Raw genomic sequence first — 16,890 nt, 5'->3', positions numbered from 1 at the left:
CCGTGGCCTAGAGGGTGGTATTGTAACCAGGGTTCCCGTGGCTCCTGCAGTCTCTGATAGGGCTGTTTGTTACCAGTTGCCAAACTGAGACTTGTTACAGGCCACCTGAGAGAACCCAGCACTGGCCTGACTGGCTCATGGTCCTTTCTGGTATAGCAAATTCTTTTGACTCAGGCAATGTAGGTTCTTGCTCTAGCCAGGGTCTGTCTTTCAGCCCTTCCCTGGAAAGCCCTCCCCAGTCTTATGGGCTGGAGGATGTCTTCAATAGTAGTAATGTAGAAACTAGCAGTGAGCTTGGCTTGGTGTAAAGCTGCAGTTCCTTCCCCGAGGAGCTCACATTCCAAGCTGGCTGAGCAAACTATGCTTTTGAAGCCACAGGTACCTGCAGTTTCTGTTGTCTTTCCGTTTGAGTTCAGGATCTTCCCATCTCAGTGCAAAGTATGAGCCACTCTGGCTAATTCAGAGGAGAGTGAGCCCATTGAGCTGCTCATGGCTAACAATGTGAATCCCAGTCTATGTCATGAGTCTGTTTATCTGAATGTGGGCAGCATGCTGGCCTGGAGTGAGGAGTCAAAGAACTGGATGTCCTCTTGGATGGAGAAAAAAGGGCAGATGGAACTTTCAGTAACTGAATCGTGTTTCTCTGCCTGAGGGCATTGTGTCCAAGGACCTGCCTGTCCTGAGCTCTGCCGAGGCTGTGCTCATGGCTGAGTTATGGTTTGAACGCTTGGCAGCAGGATGGATTAATGGGGATGTTGTGGTGATCGCTTGCAGATTTGTCTCCTGAGACTTTCATGAAATTAAGATGCAGCATTTTAGGAGGTCACTTCCCAGGACAGCCATTTAAAAAAATCCAAGTATGTTTAATGACAGACTCTCTCCCTGCCGTTCCTATTAAGGGAACTTGAAAGTAATATCAAGCCCCGGAAAGGGAAATCAGCTGGTAGTGTTAAACAGCTTCTGTGCTTAAAATAGGTGAATGGGGGAAAATAGATCAGACCTACTGTTTGTGCTTAGATCATTAAACTGTGGATGGCATGGGCTGTGTTTTGTGGCATTAATTAGAATGTCTCATCACTAAAGACCAAAGGCCGGCAGTTCAGTGAAGACTTCCACTTCACTGCTAACCTGCTGGGCTCTGAGCTCAGTGGGCTTACCACACATGCTACCAGATGTGCTAGAGTATCAAAGCACAGCTGCCTGGGTTGATGAAGCCTTCACTCCTTCGAGCCTTCCAGAGTCCAAACATGACAATAACGTTCATTTCCTTTTGTAAGAAAGGAACAAATGGGGGAGAAATCCACCCTGCAAAGGGGCCCTTTGCCGTGCTGAGGTCTGGGCCTTGTTTGCACTCACAGGATGTTGGCTCTGTGGTGAGTTGTACATGGTACATGAGACTGTGTCGAAGTCCGGAGGCCTTTAGAAACAATCCTAGCTCTTAAACAACAGGAACGTTCCCTCTTCCAGGGGGAGCAGCTTGACTGTGCTGAAAGGGGCCAGCCCCATTCTGCAGGGCTACAGAATAGCAGGGCTGTTGTAGCAGCCAGTATTTGATGCAGTGGATGGCTTTGTGCTGCTTTGGCAGACAGTGTGGAGGGCATGGGCTGTCCTGCCGCTGGGTTGCACTGGGTTTTAAAAGGCACTGTGAAGTGCAGCCTTTAAAAGTAGAGTGGGTTGCACTTGGAGGATGTTGTTGGATCTGTGATGACTAGGGCCTTACCAAATTCACGGCCACGAAAAACGCATCACGGACCATGAAATCTGATCTTTTGTGTGCTTTTACACTATACTATACAGATTTCACAGGGGAGACCAGCGTTTCTCAAATTGGGGGTCCTGACCCAAAAGAGAGTTGCGGGGAGGCTGCAACGTTATTTTAGGGGGGTCACAGTATTGCCACCCTTACTTCTGTGCTGCCTTCAGAGCTGGGTGTCCTGAGAGCGGCGGCTGTTGGCTGGCACCCAGCTCTGAAGGCAGCGCCCTGCCAGCAGCAGCGCAGAAGTAAGGGTGGCAACACCCTACCATGCCACCCTTCTGCGCTGCTGCCTTCAGAGCTGGGTGGCTGGAGAGCGGTGGCTGCTGGCTGAGGGCCCAGCTCTGCAGGCAGCAGCACAGAAGTAAGGGTGGCAATCCCTCCCATCCAGCCGCCGCCGCTCTCCAGCTGCCCAGCTCTGAAGGCAGCATCGCTGGCAGTGGCAGTGCAGAAGTAAGGGTAGCAGTAACGCAACCCCTCCTACAATAACCTTGTGACCCCCCCACAACTCCTTTTTGGGTCAGGACCCCTACAGTTACAACACTGTGAATTTTCAGATTTAGATAGCTAAAATCATGAAAGGATGTTGGGGAAGCCCAACAACATTGTCCTTGTGGGTTACCAGAAGCATCCCATTCATCCAGCCTAGAGCCTTCTCACATTGCAAGGTCTGAATCTGAGTGGGGGAGGATAAAGGAAATCACTACGTTTGCTGAGTGTGACAACTGGGCACGTCCTGGAGGCCCCTGCGTTCAACTGCTCTAATGCTGAGGCTGCCCCTGATTTTCCCAGGATGGATTTCAGCTTTCCTGTGCATCTCTGGCAGGGCACACTGGAGCCTTGTGCCACTACTGACTGGAACTGGCGGTCATCCTGGCACACTGCCCTGGCATTGGCTCTTCACCAGGACAGAACCATTTGCTGGAACAGTGTGGGGTTTGTTGGGGGAGTTCAGCAGTAAGGATGGGAGTAACACTCTTTCCAGTCCACTAGTATCTCTGGAGGATGTTAACAGAATATAGTGAAATTAGACATTTTTAAATCAACAGGTTCAGATAACGTGCATCCAAGATCTTTAAAAGAGCTGGCTGAGGAGCTCACTGGACCATTAATGTTGATTCTCAGTAAGTCCTGGAACACTGGGGAAGTTCCAGGAGACTAGAAGAAAGCTGATGTCAATATTTAAAAAGGGTAAACAGGATGACCATGTCATTACAGACCTGTCGGCCCGACACTGGTCCCAGGGAAGATAATGGAGCAGTTGATACAGGACTCAGTTAATAAATAATTAAAGGAGGGTAATGTAATTAACAAAATGAACATGGGTTTATGGAAAATAGGATCTATCAAACTAACTTGATATCTTTTTTTGATGAGATTACAAGTTTGGTTGATAAAGGCAATAGTGTTGATGTAATATATTTAAACTACTGTCTGGGGTTTGGCTTGGTACCATATGACATTTTGATTAAAAAAACTAGAAATATATACAATTAACTTGGCCAATATTAAATGGATTAAAAGCTGGCTAAGTGACACTTGAAATGTCTGAAAATGTAATTGTAAACAGAGAATCATCATCACTGAGCAGGTGTGTTTCTACTGGAGTCCCTCAGGGATCAATTCTTGGTCCTACGCTATTTAACATTTTTATCAGTGAGCAGGATGAAAAGATAAAATCATCACTGAAAGTTTGCAGATGACACAAAAATTGTGGGAGTGGTGAACAATGAAGAGGACAGGTGACTGATAAGATTGGGATTGGGATTGCTTGGTAAACTAGGCACAAGCAAACAATATGCATTTCAATATGGCTAAACGTAAATGTACACATCTAGGACTAAAGAATGTAGGCCATACTTACAGGAAGGGGGACTCTGGGAAGCAGTGACTAAATAAGATTTTGGAGTCATGGTGAATAATTAGCTGAACGTGAGCTCCCCATGTGAAGTTTTGGCCAAAAGGGCCAATGCGATGCTTTTGGAAGCACAAACAGGGGAATCTCAAGGAGCAGAGAGGTTATTTTACCTCTGTGTTTGGCACTGGTGCAACCACAGCTGGAATCCTGAGTCCAGTTCCAGCGCCCACAGTTCAAGAAAGTTGCTGATAAATTGGAAGGGGGTCAGAGAAGAGCCATAAGACTGATTAAAAGGATTAGAAAACCTGCCGTATAGTGATAGATTCATGGAGCTCGATCTGTTTAGTTCAGCAAAAAGAAGGTTAAGGGGTGATTTGATTACAGTCTATAAATGCCTACAACGGGAACAAATATTTACTAATGGGCTCTTCAGTCTAGCAGAGAAAGGTCTAACCCAGAGGTTCTCAACCTGTTAATGCGGCCCACAATGTGTTAAGTGGGGTGCAGGTTGAGAACCGCAGCCCCCCTCCACTCTGAAACTGCCCATAGTGCCCTATGACCAGCACCCCTGCCCAAAGCACGGCCAGGTGTGGAGCTCTGGGCGCAGTCCAGGCAGCTGGACCCCAAATCCTGCTGCATGGGGCCGAGCAGGAGCAGGGGCCCAGACCCGGACCCCGCAGGGCCAGGCAGGAGCAGGAACCCAGACCTGAACCCTGCAGCGCAGGGCAAGAGCTGGGACCCAGACCCCATGGCACGGGGCTGGGCAAAAGCCTGGACCCAGACTCTGACCCGCAGGGCCAGGCAGCAGCTGGGACCCCCAGCACCGGGCCAGGAGTGGAGCCCCCGGTGGGGCCAGCAGCCAGGACCCAAGAAGGGGGGCCAAGAGTGGAGCCCCACCTAAAACCTGGGGCAAACCCTTAGTTCCTAGAGCCCCCACCCACAGACCCTCTCTCCCGTCCCCTGCCCTGCGGCACTACCAGCTCTCTGCTGGCAGGATTACAGGTGCAGTCTGCAATAGGCTGTCTCCTCCTCAGCCAGCCCTGCTCCCTGCCAGACTAGAGCGGCAAATTTTGAATTTTTTTAGCACACAGCTGGGCCGCAGCTGTGTGCTAATTGGGCCATATGCAGCCCGCGGGTTGAAACCCGCTGGTCTAACCTGATCCAACAGCTGGAAACTGAAAGTAGAGAAATTGAGAATGGAAATAAAGTGTAAATTTTTAAAGGTGAGAGTAATTAACCACTGGAACAGTTGACCAAGGGTTATGGTGGATTCTCTATCACTGGCAATCTTTAAATCAAGATTGGATGTTTTTCTAAAGGAACTGCCCTAGGAATTCTTGTGGGGAAGTACCCTGGCCTGTGTTATGCAGGAGGTCAGACTAGATGGTCACGGAATCTATGGAAATACCCTCTAGTAGACGTCCCCTGCAGAAGCAGAGAAGAGGCAGCGCTGATGGATTGAGCAGAGACTGGGAGAATGTGTCTGCCCCATGTATCTATCTGCCATTAGTTTGTGAATCCTTTGGAGGCAGGGATCTGTCTTACTCAGGGCTGTAAAACAGCTAGTGCCCTTTGGGGCTATGTAAAGAGTGATACTAAATGAAGAGCAGCATAAATGTGTCGGGTTTCCTTGGATGAAGGTGCCTGTAACTGCTAAGGCCTTTGGTGTTGAAAGGACGCCTTGCTCAAAGCTGTGGCATTGCGTCTGGTGGCTGGTCCCTCTTGATGAGCGATAGTAGCTGTGTATGTTTCAGGAAACAGCTGTGGTTTTGACACTGGTTTTCATACAGTGACTACCAGCATCTAAATGAGACTGTTAATCTGCAGGGGACCCCACATCCCTCTCCCGTGGCCAAGCTGGGGCTCTCACAGATGAGACACACTGCCAGTGTTCCGGTGCTGGGTAATGTGGAGGACCCTCACTGCCCGCCGTATGACCAGGGGGCTGGGGCCAGTGTGACAGAGCCCGCGCACTGGGAGCACTTTCCTCTACAGGAAGTGGCTCTTTCAAACAGATGATATTTACAAAGTCAGTTGCCCCCGAATCCATGGGTGTGGGTCAGGCTGACTTCTCCATTCTGTCTGCCAGCTCCAGCACTCCATGGGCTGCTGCTCCCCTGCAGCTGATGGGTGGGGTGGCTATCCCAGACATGCAAGAGCTGTGAGGGTCTCCCTCTGTCCCCTCCTGAAACGGATGGGTTGTGCTGCTGTCTCCCTGTGCCCCGAGGCCTTGGTGCAAGCATTCCTGTTGCTCTCTTTCTGTCTGCAGGATGGAAACGTTCCCTTCCGTGTCAGAGGAGGTCCTGAGGGAGTTCCAGGTGCTGCTGAAGCACAGCCCCCCTCCCATCGGAAGCACCCGTATGCTGCAGCTCATGGCTATCAACATGTTTGCGGTATACAACTCCCAGCCCAAAGGTACCAAGCATTGTCAAGGAGGGGGGCTGGGAAGTTTTGCCCTCTTCTGTGTGGCGAGTCATTAAATCCATGTTGATGAAGAAGAGCAGGGGAGGGGTACTGAACGAGCAGCCTTCAGGGAGGCAGAGCTGCCTTTGAATGCCTGCTGTGTGGAAGGCAGTAGAAAGGGCCCTGAGGCCAGGATCCCAGGGCCTCTCCCCAGAAAGCACTGCTCTGTTCTGAGTGGGGAAAAGCTTACGAGTGTCTTCCTGGAGTCAGGCATAAGTGTGTTGTGGAGGAGGAGGATGCTGATCCGTTACACCTCACTTAGAGCCTGTCCCCAAGAACTGAATGAATGCTGAGTGATTTCCTGACATCCTTTCCCAGCACCTGTCTCTGGCCCCACTTGGAGCCTTACACTAGCGCTTAGAGGCAGGCCTGAAGGCAGCTGCTCTCCAGAGGCACCATCCGTGGCATTAAAGGGACAGCTCTGAGGGAGCATGCCTAGTCCAGTGGCTGCCGAGCTCATTGCTGAGCCTGTTTGTAGGTAGCTGATGGAGGCGGTAACTGAAGGGCCAGGAAAGGCGGCTCACCCTGGACAGAGCCAGCTGGGAAACAAAGCAGGTGTTTCCAGATGGGGTATCCTTGCTTCTCTCCTTGCGCCTCCTCCATTCACTCTTGGGCAAGGTGTGTTGGCTCCTCTACTTTTATAGCCTTGAGTCTATTGAACAAGTGGCTGTCCCCAAACCCAGTGTTCTCCCTGAGCCTGAGAGTGGGCTCCGGGGTTGAGTGCCCTTTCCTCAAGTGCTCTGCAGAGATTTCTGAGTTGGCTAGGTGGCTAGGTCTTCCCCAGTTGCCTGTTTGTTTGCAGCCGTACGGAATGACAGTGGGGTTGGACTTGCACTCCCAGGGCAGGAAGAGCCGGCGTTTAAAGCACCAGCTGCTGGATGTTTAGATTTGGAAGGGGGCGAGGCTTCTCCTGCTTGCATAGTGCACTGCAGTTGTGGCCAGAGTGTTGGGTTCTTACAAACACAATGAGACACGATCCCTGCCCCAAAAAGCTCATGATTTCAGCTTTTCCTCTGCGAACAGCTGGCTCCTTGTAATGCCAGACTAAGTGATTGGGGGACGAGATCAGCTGACTGGGTGAATTGGTGTGCTGGAGAAATAGGAAACTCTCTCTTTCCCTCTGCATCCCAGCCTGCTTCACAGGCATCTTCCTGTCTTAAGAAGGAACTGCCTCCTTGGAAGTCACGAGTGCTGCTGCTTAGGTTGGGCTCATGAGCCAGGCACCCTTGTCCCTTCTGCTAGATGCCAGCTAACCAGACAGAGTGTTTATCTTTCCCAGCTTCAAAGCACTTTACAGACATGAGCAAATGCCTCCTCTCAGCCCCCTGGGAGACAGGTCATTGTCCTTATCCCTGTGCTACAGATGCAAGGATGAGCACAGAGTAGGAAAGGACCCTAGCCAAGGTCATGCCGCAAGCCAGAGGCAGAGCTGGGACTAAAATCCAGATGTCTTGACTCCCAGTCCTGCACTCAGACAACCAGCTTTAGCTGCTGCATTCCCAGTTCCAAGGGAATGGAGGCAAGGGGGAGGGCGCTGAGGCTGTCTCTTCTCTTGGTGTGTGAAATAAGCCCAAATGTTCTTAAGGATCCCTCTCTCCTAAGTAAGTAGGTGCCTGCTGCACCCAGCTTCAGGTCTCTGTAGGGAGCAACCCCTTTCCTGCTTGGGGTTCAGTAGTGAGTGCCTGGAACCAGTGACTGTGTTCATGAGATGCCTGTGAATTGGAGGATACTACAATTCCCACCTGACACTCAGCACTGGTGAAGGGTTTGTTGGGGGTCTTGTGCTCGGCTCTCGTGTTTGAGACCCTAGGATGCTGCTGATCACATTCGTGGGGTAGAAATACTATTGTCAAAGTGAGCTTGTTGCCAGCCCGAACCTCCCGGACATTTCCGGGGTGTGCATATGTCGAATGCTGGCAAAGTCCCCTGTGAGTTTGAATCAGATTTCATGGTACTGAGCGGTACAAAGAGCTGGATGCTGAGGAGAAGCAAAGGGCCTGGAGTTTTAAATGTATGCAAGAGTATTTGCTGCATTGTTGCCAAGTGCCCAGTGCATAGCTGAGGCATTGGCTCCACGCCCTGGTGTGTGGGCTGCTGTGGGCAGAGGGCTGAGTGGAGCTTACTGCAGTGATGGCTGGTGGGAAGATGCATGTTTCCATTTCCCAGCGTATGAGTCACCTTCAGTGTGTTGCACTTGCACGGACAGCGGCAAGAGGGGGTGTTGTGGTGATCAGCATCTGTGTGTATGGAGGAGGCTGAAAGGCCTTAAAACCTTTGCCTAATTATCATCATCACAGTCACTGAAAGGAGTGGTAAATCACGAGTGATTCCATTCAGCGGCCTTCCCCAACAGCCTCTGCACTGCTGGGCAGCGTGTCAGTGGGGAGAGCACGGCAATGCTGTCCCACACGCATGCCTGCATGTGTGGTCTCTGTCAGCGTGCAGTCTGTCTGGTCTCTGCTCAGAGCAGGAGTTATGCTCTCTCTAGGGCAGAGAGGGAACTCATTCATAGGCTCCCTGCACTGCCCTGGGGCTCCTGATGTGGAATAGACCTGCTGCCCGTAGTGTTAGTTGGCTCATGAGCCTTCCCTTTGCTCCTGTTGATTTCCAGGCCTTCAAGACCCCAGTCTGTACTAGAAAATCTTTTCAGAACTTCCCTACCAGCTGCTGCCGCTGTGTATCAATTAGACCTGCTCTCAGTAAGGTTAGACTGTGTGGCGGCTCCTCCCTATTAGGGCTCCCATTGCTGTTCATACTGAGGGAGCTGGACCGGTGCTAGCAAAGGGGCAGCGGGGCTGGTGTCAGGCTACCTGTCCCAGTGAAACTTTCTATTGCTTTCATTAACAGACTCTCACTTGACTCCAGATGGAGCCAAGAATCCCACTCAGGGTCTTTTCTCCTGATGGAGCACCCATTAACCAGTGATCTAGCCTCTCAGCCACCCACATGGAAGAGGTATTAGGAAGGGTCTGTTTGTCCCAGCTGCTGCCTCATATCAGAGCCATGTAGTGCTATGGCAGACCCTGGACTGGAATGGGAAGAAGAGAACTGGACGCAGGGATGGGCGCTAAGTGTATCTGAGGCTGCAGCTTGTGCAGTTGCTGTCCCTGTCTAGTGTGAGCTGTCAGTGGCTGCTGATACCTTTGAGGCCATCCTGGGCTCCCAGAGAAAGGCAGGGACCTTTTTGGGGTGGCCATATTTAACAGTTTGGTAGCCATCTGCACATGTGACTTGCAAGGAAGTTTGGATCCCTTTATCCAAACCACAGACACTCCAAGAATTCTAATTTTTTTTAATTCTGTAATTTGGGGAAATAAAACTCTGGTTTCTGAAAGGGCTAATTGAAGCCGTGCTTGCAGCAGGGGCATATTGGTGGGAGAGAAACCCCTTCCCAGCCCATCTGTGCCCAATTTACTCCAATCTGGCCTCTCTGGGGCTTTTTTCTTTCTCTCTCTCTCTTTAATAATTTGTTTTATAATTCCTGGAATCAAACCCATCTCAGACACACTGTTTTATTTTACTGTATTATTGGATTATACTTCCTATAAATCACTGGATGTTATTCATAGGCCACCACCGGAATAACTTCCCCTCTCCCCTGATGGGTCTACATTCCACACAAATGCACACCAACCTGGGGGCTCAGCAGAGGGCACCCTAGAGACACTTCCCGGAAATCCCAGCAAATTTGCCTGGCTCTGGGTGTGAGGCATCAGGCTGCAGCACCTGGATGCCTTCTGGCACTCACAGTCCTGTTGCATTTGTTCTTTCGAGTTTGTGAGGAACTCGGACGGAAAGGGAGGGAATTGCCACATGTGCATCCCCAGCCTATGTGGGGAATGGAGTGCAGAGCCAGGGCTGGGTACTGCTGGCTGGGCTCGTGAGCAGGGAGACAGGCCAGTCTTCAATCAGAAGAAATGTCAGTGGAGTGTGGTGACGAACCTGTGTGACCTGCTGACCATTAACTAGGGGTCTTGCTGTTTGGATGGCAGTCACACCACCGAGGTGGCTTTGGAGCATGGGAAAAGGTTCATTAGGGCAGCTTATAGGAAATCAGTCTTTAATGTAGAATCACACTGGTTTGTGGCTAGGGCTTGGCTGGCATGGGCCAAACCCTGGGCCCACTCTCCCATATGGTCCCAAAGGTCCTCCTTCTCCCCCCTCCCCCATAAATAGGGCCTGGAGGGCAACAGAACTGGTGTGGCAGTGCTGCACGGGGTTGGGAGTGCAAGCTGAGGAGAGTCCTCACCCCTGTACACCATGGAACTGTGCTCTGGGGGCCTCTGGAGCAGCATGGAGAATCATCACTGCACATCCTCTAGCCACTGCTGTGACATTCGGAAAGGTGTGCGTCTTGTAAAGGAGCAAGCTAACGCTCAGCAGAACTGTCTGGTGCATGGACCTTCTCTGCACCAGTTCCTGCCAGGTCCACTGAAAGACATAACCTGATAAAGGAGTCTTTTTGGTAGTGCAAAGTATCTGTGCCCCCAGGTGTGTGTGAGACCCTCCCCCTTCTTCACCAGGTGCATGTTCAGCATCTGTGCACAGCTGGAGAAGGAGGCATCACTCATGTAATTCTCAACTGAATTCATTGTGTACTTACTCTGTTACCGAACAGACAGCTCCCCTGTCATCCTGCTCCTATGTGCGGCTCTGTGCTGAGTGCACTGTGTGCTTCGCTTTAGTGACCGCAAATGCTCTGACTTGCGAGCTAGACCTGTGAACCCTTAAAATAACCTTTGAGATGTTGGAAAGGCGAGCAGTGTCTACCGTTGGCAGCAGAGCTGGGCCCGTCTCCGAGTGTCTCTTCAGCGCTCGCTTGGTTTCCCGCGAGGGATCAGGCTTTGCTTGACGAGCTAACTGCAGCATCGGAAAAAAGGCTTAGCTGGAAATACTTACTGCTCATCTAGCGCAGCCGCATCTCAATGGCTTTTCGTGAGGGTCTAACCACATCATGAGTATTGGAGCACACAGAAGGTGCTGGGAGCTGAGCCCAAAGAGGTCCAGTGCATTCGAGCTAGTTTAAAAATAAAACACTGCTGTGGACAGCAGCCTTGGTTTGGTGGCGTTTTAAAATTAGGTTTAAAACGAGGCTTAATGAAACCTCAGACTCCAGTTAGCAGAAGCAGCGGTGTGATCGCCCTGGCTGGGAAGTGGAGCTCAGCCCTTTCTCCTAATTCCCCATCTCTGTGGTAAAGCTCATCTGGCCAGTTCTCGCGTTTTCCATAGTTGAGCACCTGGAGCAAGAGGAAAATCAGAGTAGAGATTCTGCCAGGCGGTCCAGGCTTGGTGAGGAACGGGTTCTGTGCACAGTCTGGAAGTCCAGCTAGGACACATCTCTACTGCATGTTTTACCCGTAGCTGGGATGCCCATGTTATAACTGGGTCTCCCGACATGGTAGGGTTTACATGCCTCTAGAGTAGGTCGGTGCTGTTTTCCTTTAAGGCTGACTGGGTGTTACTGTCCTTAGTATGTGTGTGTGGGGGCCCCGAAGTGACTCTCCCAGAGCTTTGCTTTGGGGAAGAGAGTCATTAAATTTCCCCTTCTCCTTTGACCCCTCTTCTCCCTGTGCTTGGACCAGGAACTGCAAACCCAGAGCCTGGGGCAGGAACGTCTCAGACTTGTGACCTAGCCCAAAGGAGAAAGGGGGCATATTGCAGAGAGTTCTGTCACGGAGTGTGGGGGAGTCTGGGCCCTGCACCCCTCTTCCTGGGATTCACTGTGACTCTCAGCCAGCCAGTAAAACAGAAGGTTTATTGGACAATAGGAACACAGTCTAAAACAGCTTGTGGGTACAACCAGAACCCCTCAGTCAAGTCCTTCTGGGGGGCAGGGAGCTTAGACTCCAGCCTTGGGGCTCCCTGTGTTCCACCACCCAGCCCAAAACTGAAAACAAAACCCCCCCAGCAGGCTCTCTCCTGCAGCCTTTGTCCAGTTTCCTGGGCAGAGGTGTTACCTCCCCTCTCCCGGCTCAGGTTACAGGCGCTCAGGTATCCCATCCCCAATGAAACTCCCCTGCCACATTCCCAGGTCAACACTCCCCCCTCCGTGCTGCATCAAAAGTTCACAGACTATTTTGGACTGCTCGCCCTACCTAAGGCTGTGCTGAGCTCACTGTGGAGATTGGGCTGGGAAGAGTACGCACTGAAGGGAACCTGGGGATTGCTGCTTGCAGGTGGGGTTATGTTTTATCCTCAGCCTAATATTGAGGACAGTAGCAGCACCTAGCAGCCACAGCCATGGACCCAGGACCCTACTGTGCTAATCACTGTACAGGAAGAAGGTCCTTGCCCCAATGAATTTACAATCTGAGCAGTGCCTTGGCCTTTGTACACATCTGCTTAGTGTCTGTGCTGTTCACTTGAGGAGAAAATATGCACCCACAGCACCCCCTGCCACTTCCATAGGCTGTGTGCCTGGCCCCTTCTTCTGCTCAGGAAAAGCCTAGCTCTGGCATAACAGCGAGTGCTGCAGGTCAGGATGGAGGTGCATTGGCAGAGATGTGAGAAGGAAACGTCGATGAAACCTGCTGACACTGAAAGTGTGGGGCTGGACTCCAGAGGGATGCAGACGTGGCTGGAAGTGCTGGCAGACAGTTAGGATTTGCTCTCTCTCAGGTAGCTGTGCGGGTGGGATTTGACAGGACGCTGGGAGCTCCTTCCCTTTCAGGGAGGGAAATCTGTAGGTCAGCCACAAGACGCATCAGTAAAGTTCAGGTAAGCTGCAGTGGTCCTAACATGCTTCCTGAGCTCTTTTGGCTGGTGGCAGCAATATTTAGACTGAAGTCTTCCTTTGCTTATTCCCCTCAATTTCCTGTTTAAAAGGCAGATTGTCACATATCTGGGGATTTATTTACGGTAATTGGAATTATTCTCATGGCTTCTGACTTCCACCTTCTGATGCAAGACTGCACAGTGCAACATGTCCAGAACGTCATGTGACTTTCCCCCTTACCACCAGTGCCAGCGGGAGATGCAGCAATCAGCATGCTGCAGGGAATTTCCATTTGCAGTTCAGGTTTCTGAAATCTAGACTTTGGCTTCAGAAGCAGCGCATGAAGCAGGACTTTGTGAAGGGAAGGAAGAGGTTTCCAGTGTGTGCCGAGTGCCTGCCTTTATGTAAGATTCTCCAGGCCTCCCCTCCAGCTGGGGCTGTGCAGCAAAAGTCCCTGTTGGGCAGTCTTATTAGGTGAACTCTTTGGGGGCTTCTGTCAGGCCTGCCTGTGATGTAAGCACTTCCCCCTGTCTGCTCTCCAAGCCCTTGCTCAGGAGAGAGGGCGAGACCTAGATCTCATTTCAGGGCAGCGAGCAGAGAGAAATGATTTGTAATCACAAAGCTGGACTCTGCTTTGCAGCCCAGGTTCCGCTGCCTGAGTGTGCAGGTTAGGACAGATCCCATGGCACTTCGAGTCTGTTTAGAGAGCTTTTCTGCGGTAGTGTGACACTGAGCCCAGACTGGCTGTGGGACATGCCTCCCTCGTGATGTATTTTCTGGAGCTGACGGAACCATGGGCATTTCAGAGAGACCCTGTGAGGGGCATGTGCTGTGTAAAATGAAACTAAAGGCAGGAAATTTTGAGCTCTGACAAAAAGAAAAGGAGGACTTGTGGCACCTTAGAGACTAACAAACTTTTTGAGCATAAGCTTTCGTGAGCTACAGCTCACTTCATCGGATGCATTCAGTGAGCTGTAGCTCACGAAAGCTTATGCTCAAATAAATTTGTTAGTCTCTAAGGTGCCACAAGTACTCCTTTTCTTTTTGCGAATACAGACTAACACGGCTGCTACTCTGAAATCTGAGCTCTGACAGACACTGCATCCCTCACTCCTAGCACTATGAGACAAGAGAGTGGTGATCAGTACAGCTGTTATGCGTTGCTTCATCTTTGTGTGGGTGTGTGGAGAAAGGGGAGCGCTTGTGCTGGGAGAGTGAGGACTGGAGGTGATGCAGGACTTATTTGCACCCTGACAGGAAATCCTCTCACTTTTAAGGAGATGTTTCATAGTCTAAATATATCTCCACTGTGTGTTGCACCTATGATTTCCTCCTGTTTCTGTGGAGCAGCGAGTTAATTACTATGTTTTTATTTAATTCCGTGTTAGAGAACATTGTATAATTAGGCTCGTTACGATGTGGTAATGATCTTGATGACATTTGCCAAGCTGCTCTGTAAGGCCTGCCAGCTTTAAGCAGTGAAAGCCCCCTGCCCTGCGTCACCATGCCCTGCACAGGCTCAAGAACAGCATCCCAGCTCTGTGAGTGTAGCCTTTCCCAGTCCCCTGTGGGCTAGCGGACATTGTCAGCTCACCTCCCATCACCTTCTTTAAGAACCAAATCCCACTTAGTTCTGTCCCATCTATTCTTGCATTTGTAAGGCACCAATTCCCATGTTAACTAGATGCCAGGTTCTTGAAGGGAGCTAGCATTGGCAGTGTGTGGAGGTGCTCTGAGGGCTGTGTTGGCGGGGATGTATAAAGTGCCTTTGTCCTGCCTGGGATCAAGGGAGGAAAGTGAGCACAGCCAGAATATTTCCACCCATATATTTCAGGAAGCCACATGTCTGAGAATGAAAGGTGCTCCTTAAGCAAGCTCAGGTCAACAAGGAGACTCTTGCCTACCTGTTCTCTCCCCTACTTCCATCACATTTGTGAGGAGGCCCTCTGGGCCCATGTGTGTTGTTGCAGTTGGTCCTGTGGCAGGGGAGTGTTGGATCTGCCTGTGATGATTCTGTGGGCTTCTCTTCACAAGAAAACCTTGAGGAATCATGTTCGCTAACATGATGTTGAATCCAGCTTTGCAGTCAGTGTAGACTGGGACAAGTTGTGTTTAATGCTGTTAGTTGATCATGGGTAAACCTCTATAAACCAAGCAGAGTTTCACCTGAGCCTGCTGACACAGTGTTAAACACGACATTCTCCGTCTACACTGATTGCAGAGTTGTGTTAAACACTCCATGGTTCCCGGAGGTTGTGGTTACCATGACTAGGGAAAGCCAGGAAGTGCCATGGAAAGGGGATAAGAGACTTTCTCCAAATGGTAATGCTGTGGCTAGAGCAGCCCTCACGGGAGCTTCTGGCTCACCCCAGAGCTCTGACCCCACTCTAGCCTTCTGCAGCTCCTGCCATGTCCTTCATCCTTGTGTTGCCGATCTTATTATTCTTCCTGAGTTTTGGATTGGGTCAGCAGGTTTCCACAGCCCTTCGTACAAAGGGCCATGCTGTGTGCGGGATGGGAAAGCAGCGATTATCGCCATGTTGGATGGCAACACAACAGCCAGAGGGAAACTGTGGACATGCAAACCAGTGAGAGAAATGCAGTTTGCTGGCTGTTCTCACACACCTGGTAGTTGTGGCTATGCGGTGGGGTTTTGTTTTAACCTTACTCGGATACCTACTGGGAGCTCAGTGTGCTGAACTCCCCAGCATGCTCTCCCGGCGTTTGCCTCTCTGCGGACTCCTGGTGCGTCTCTGCCTGAGCCAGAATGGAGACAGGGTGGCTTGCGTAAGCAAAGCCTGCTCTCCAGATAATGGCACCGACGCAGAAAGGAGGCCCCTGCTGCCAAATGTACATTGGGAACAGCATAAACCCTTCAGAGCGAATCCTAGGGAGCCAAGGGCTGATGAGACCTCGCAGTTGGTGCTGGGAGCAGGCCTCACCCTTCTCTGGGGCCCCAAATGTACAAGGTCCATGTCAGAGAGGGGAAGAATTCTGCCACATGTGCTTGTGTCTTTAAAAGTAGGCAAAGCGGAAGTGATGCTCTCAGCCCATCTGCACTTGGGGCTGCACACAGAGAGCTAGACGCACTGCAGCTGGTGCGAGGCCCTGGCAGTGTGAGGAGCTGCTGTCTGTTGGGGTTTACTGCTGTCTACGTTGAAACATGGCTTGGGAGGGGGTTAGTGGCACAGTGCCAGGCCCTGTTAGCCTGGCCTTTTCTCTCCCTCTTCCCCCCCCTCCCCCCTCCCCGCTTTAAAGTCACATTTCCAGGCCAGACATAGAATTAATCTCTGGGCACTTCACATTGCTGGCAGCACAAAGCAGGATGTGGGATCTTTTTTTCTCTCTCTCTGCGTCTTGGCTGACTTTTTTACCTCTCGAAGAATTTGGAAGGGCCGTGAGATTCCCCCCCACTCCCCCCTTGCCTCAGTGCCGTGCAGTTTTTCAGCAGGCTGATCACCCTGCTGTGGCTTCACCCTAATAGATTTCATATGTTGATGCAGTTGACATCAGTATCAAACTATTTTACATGTGATCTGGTGTATTTCCTGAGGAAATCTGCAAGATATTTATTAAGAACTAATAAAATAAACCTCTCCATGAGCTTTTAGGTAGTTTTCAATTTTTCATGTCTCTCTCGTTTCCTCTTATCAATGAGTTTCTATTTTCTCCCTCCTCTCTGACCATTGCAAAAGGAAACAAAAATAAATGCTTTAAACCATTCCTGAATGGACCCTGAGAATATTTCTGCAGTGATGTATCAGCAAAGTTGTATTTTTAGTGAAGTATTGTCAAGACCAAAAATATCCCGCTGTAGTGCATCCTTTTTATAGGTCTTTGTGTGCGTTTTGAGTGTTGTTCAAGCTTGCCACACAGTCTGCCTTTCTACTACTGCAGCTTTGCCTCCTATCACAGCTGGAGTCCATTAGGCCTTGAAAATTAAAGTAATCTTGGTTAAGAAATAAAAATTAATCAATCTAGTGGAGCTGCATTTTCCCCAGCTGAGCCCGGATACCTGCATGGCAGCACTGACTTGAAAGACTCCAGCGGACCAAGAATGTGTGGGTTGGGAGTGTGCTGTGGTCCAGTGGTTTTGCTGCT

At 50.7% G+C, this 16,890-nt stretch overlaps 1 protein-coding gene across 4 annotated transcripts in view; it reads left to right on the top strand.

The window, feature by feature from the left end:
- SMG6 (SMG6 nonsense mediated mRNA decay factor) overlaps positions 1-16,890 on the top strand; it is a 156,758-nt gene that overhangs the window by 38,874 nt on the left and 100,994 nt on the right. For 3 of the 4 annotated variants that reach the window (XM_074974502.1, XM_074974501.1, XM_074974500.1), the window contains exon 10: positions 5,881-6,026. The exons of the other annotated variant lie outside the window; for it this stretch is intronic. In XM_074974502.1, the coding sequence (XP_074830603.1) occupies positions 5,881-6,026 (146 nt within the window). The remainder of the gene's footprint in view (positions 1-5,880; positions 6,027-16,890) is intronic. 4 annotated transcript variants of the gene reach the window in all.

The sequence above is a fragment of the Natator depressus genome, chromosome 17, assembly GCF_965152275.1.
Source record: "Natator depressus isolate rNatDep1 chromosome 17, rNatDep2.hap1, whole genome shotgun sequence".
NCBI lineage: Eukaryota > Metazoa > Chordata > Testudines > Cheloniidae > Natator > Natator depressus.
The sequence above is the reverse complement of the archived record's forward strand: the minus strand, read 5'-3'. Positions and strand labels throughout refer to the sequence as shown.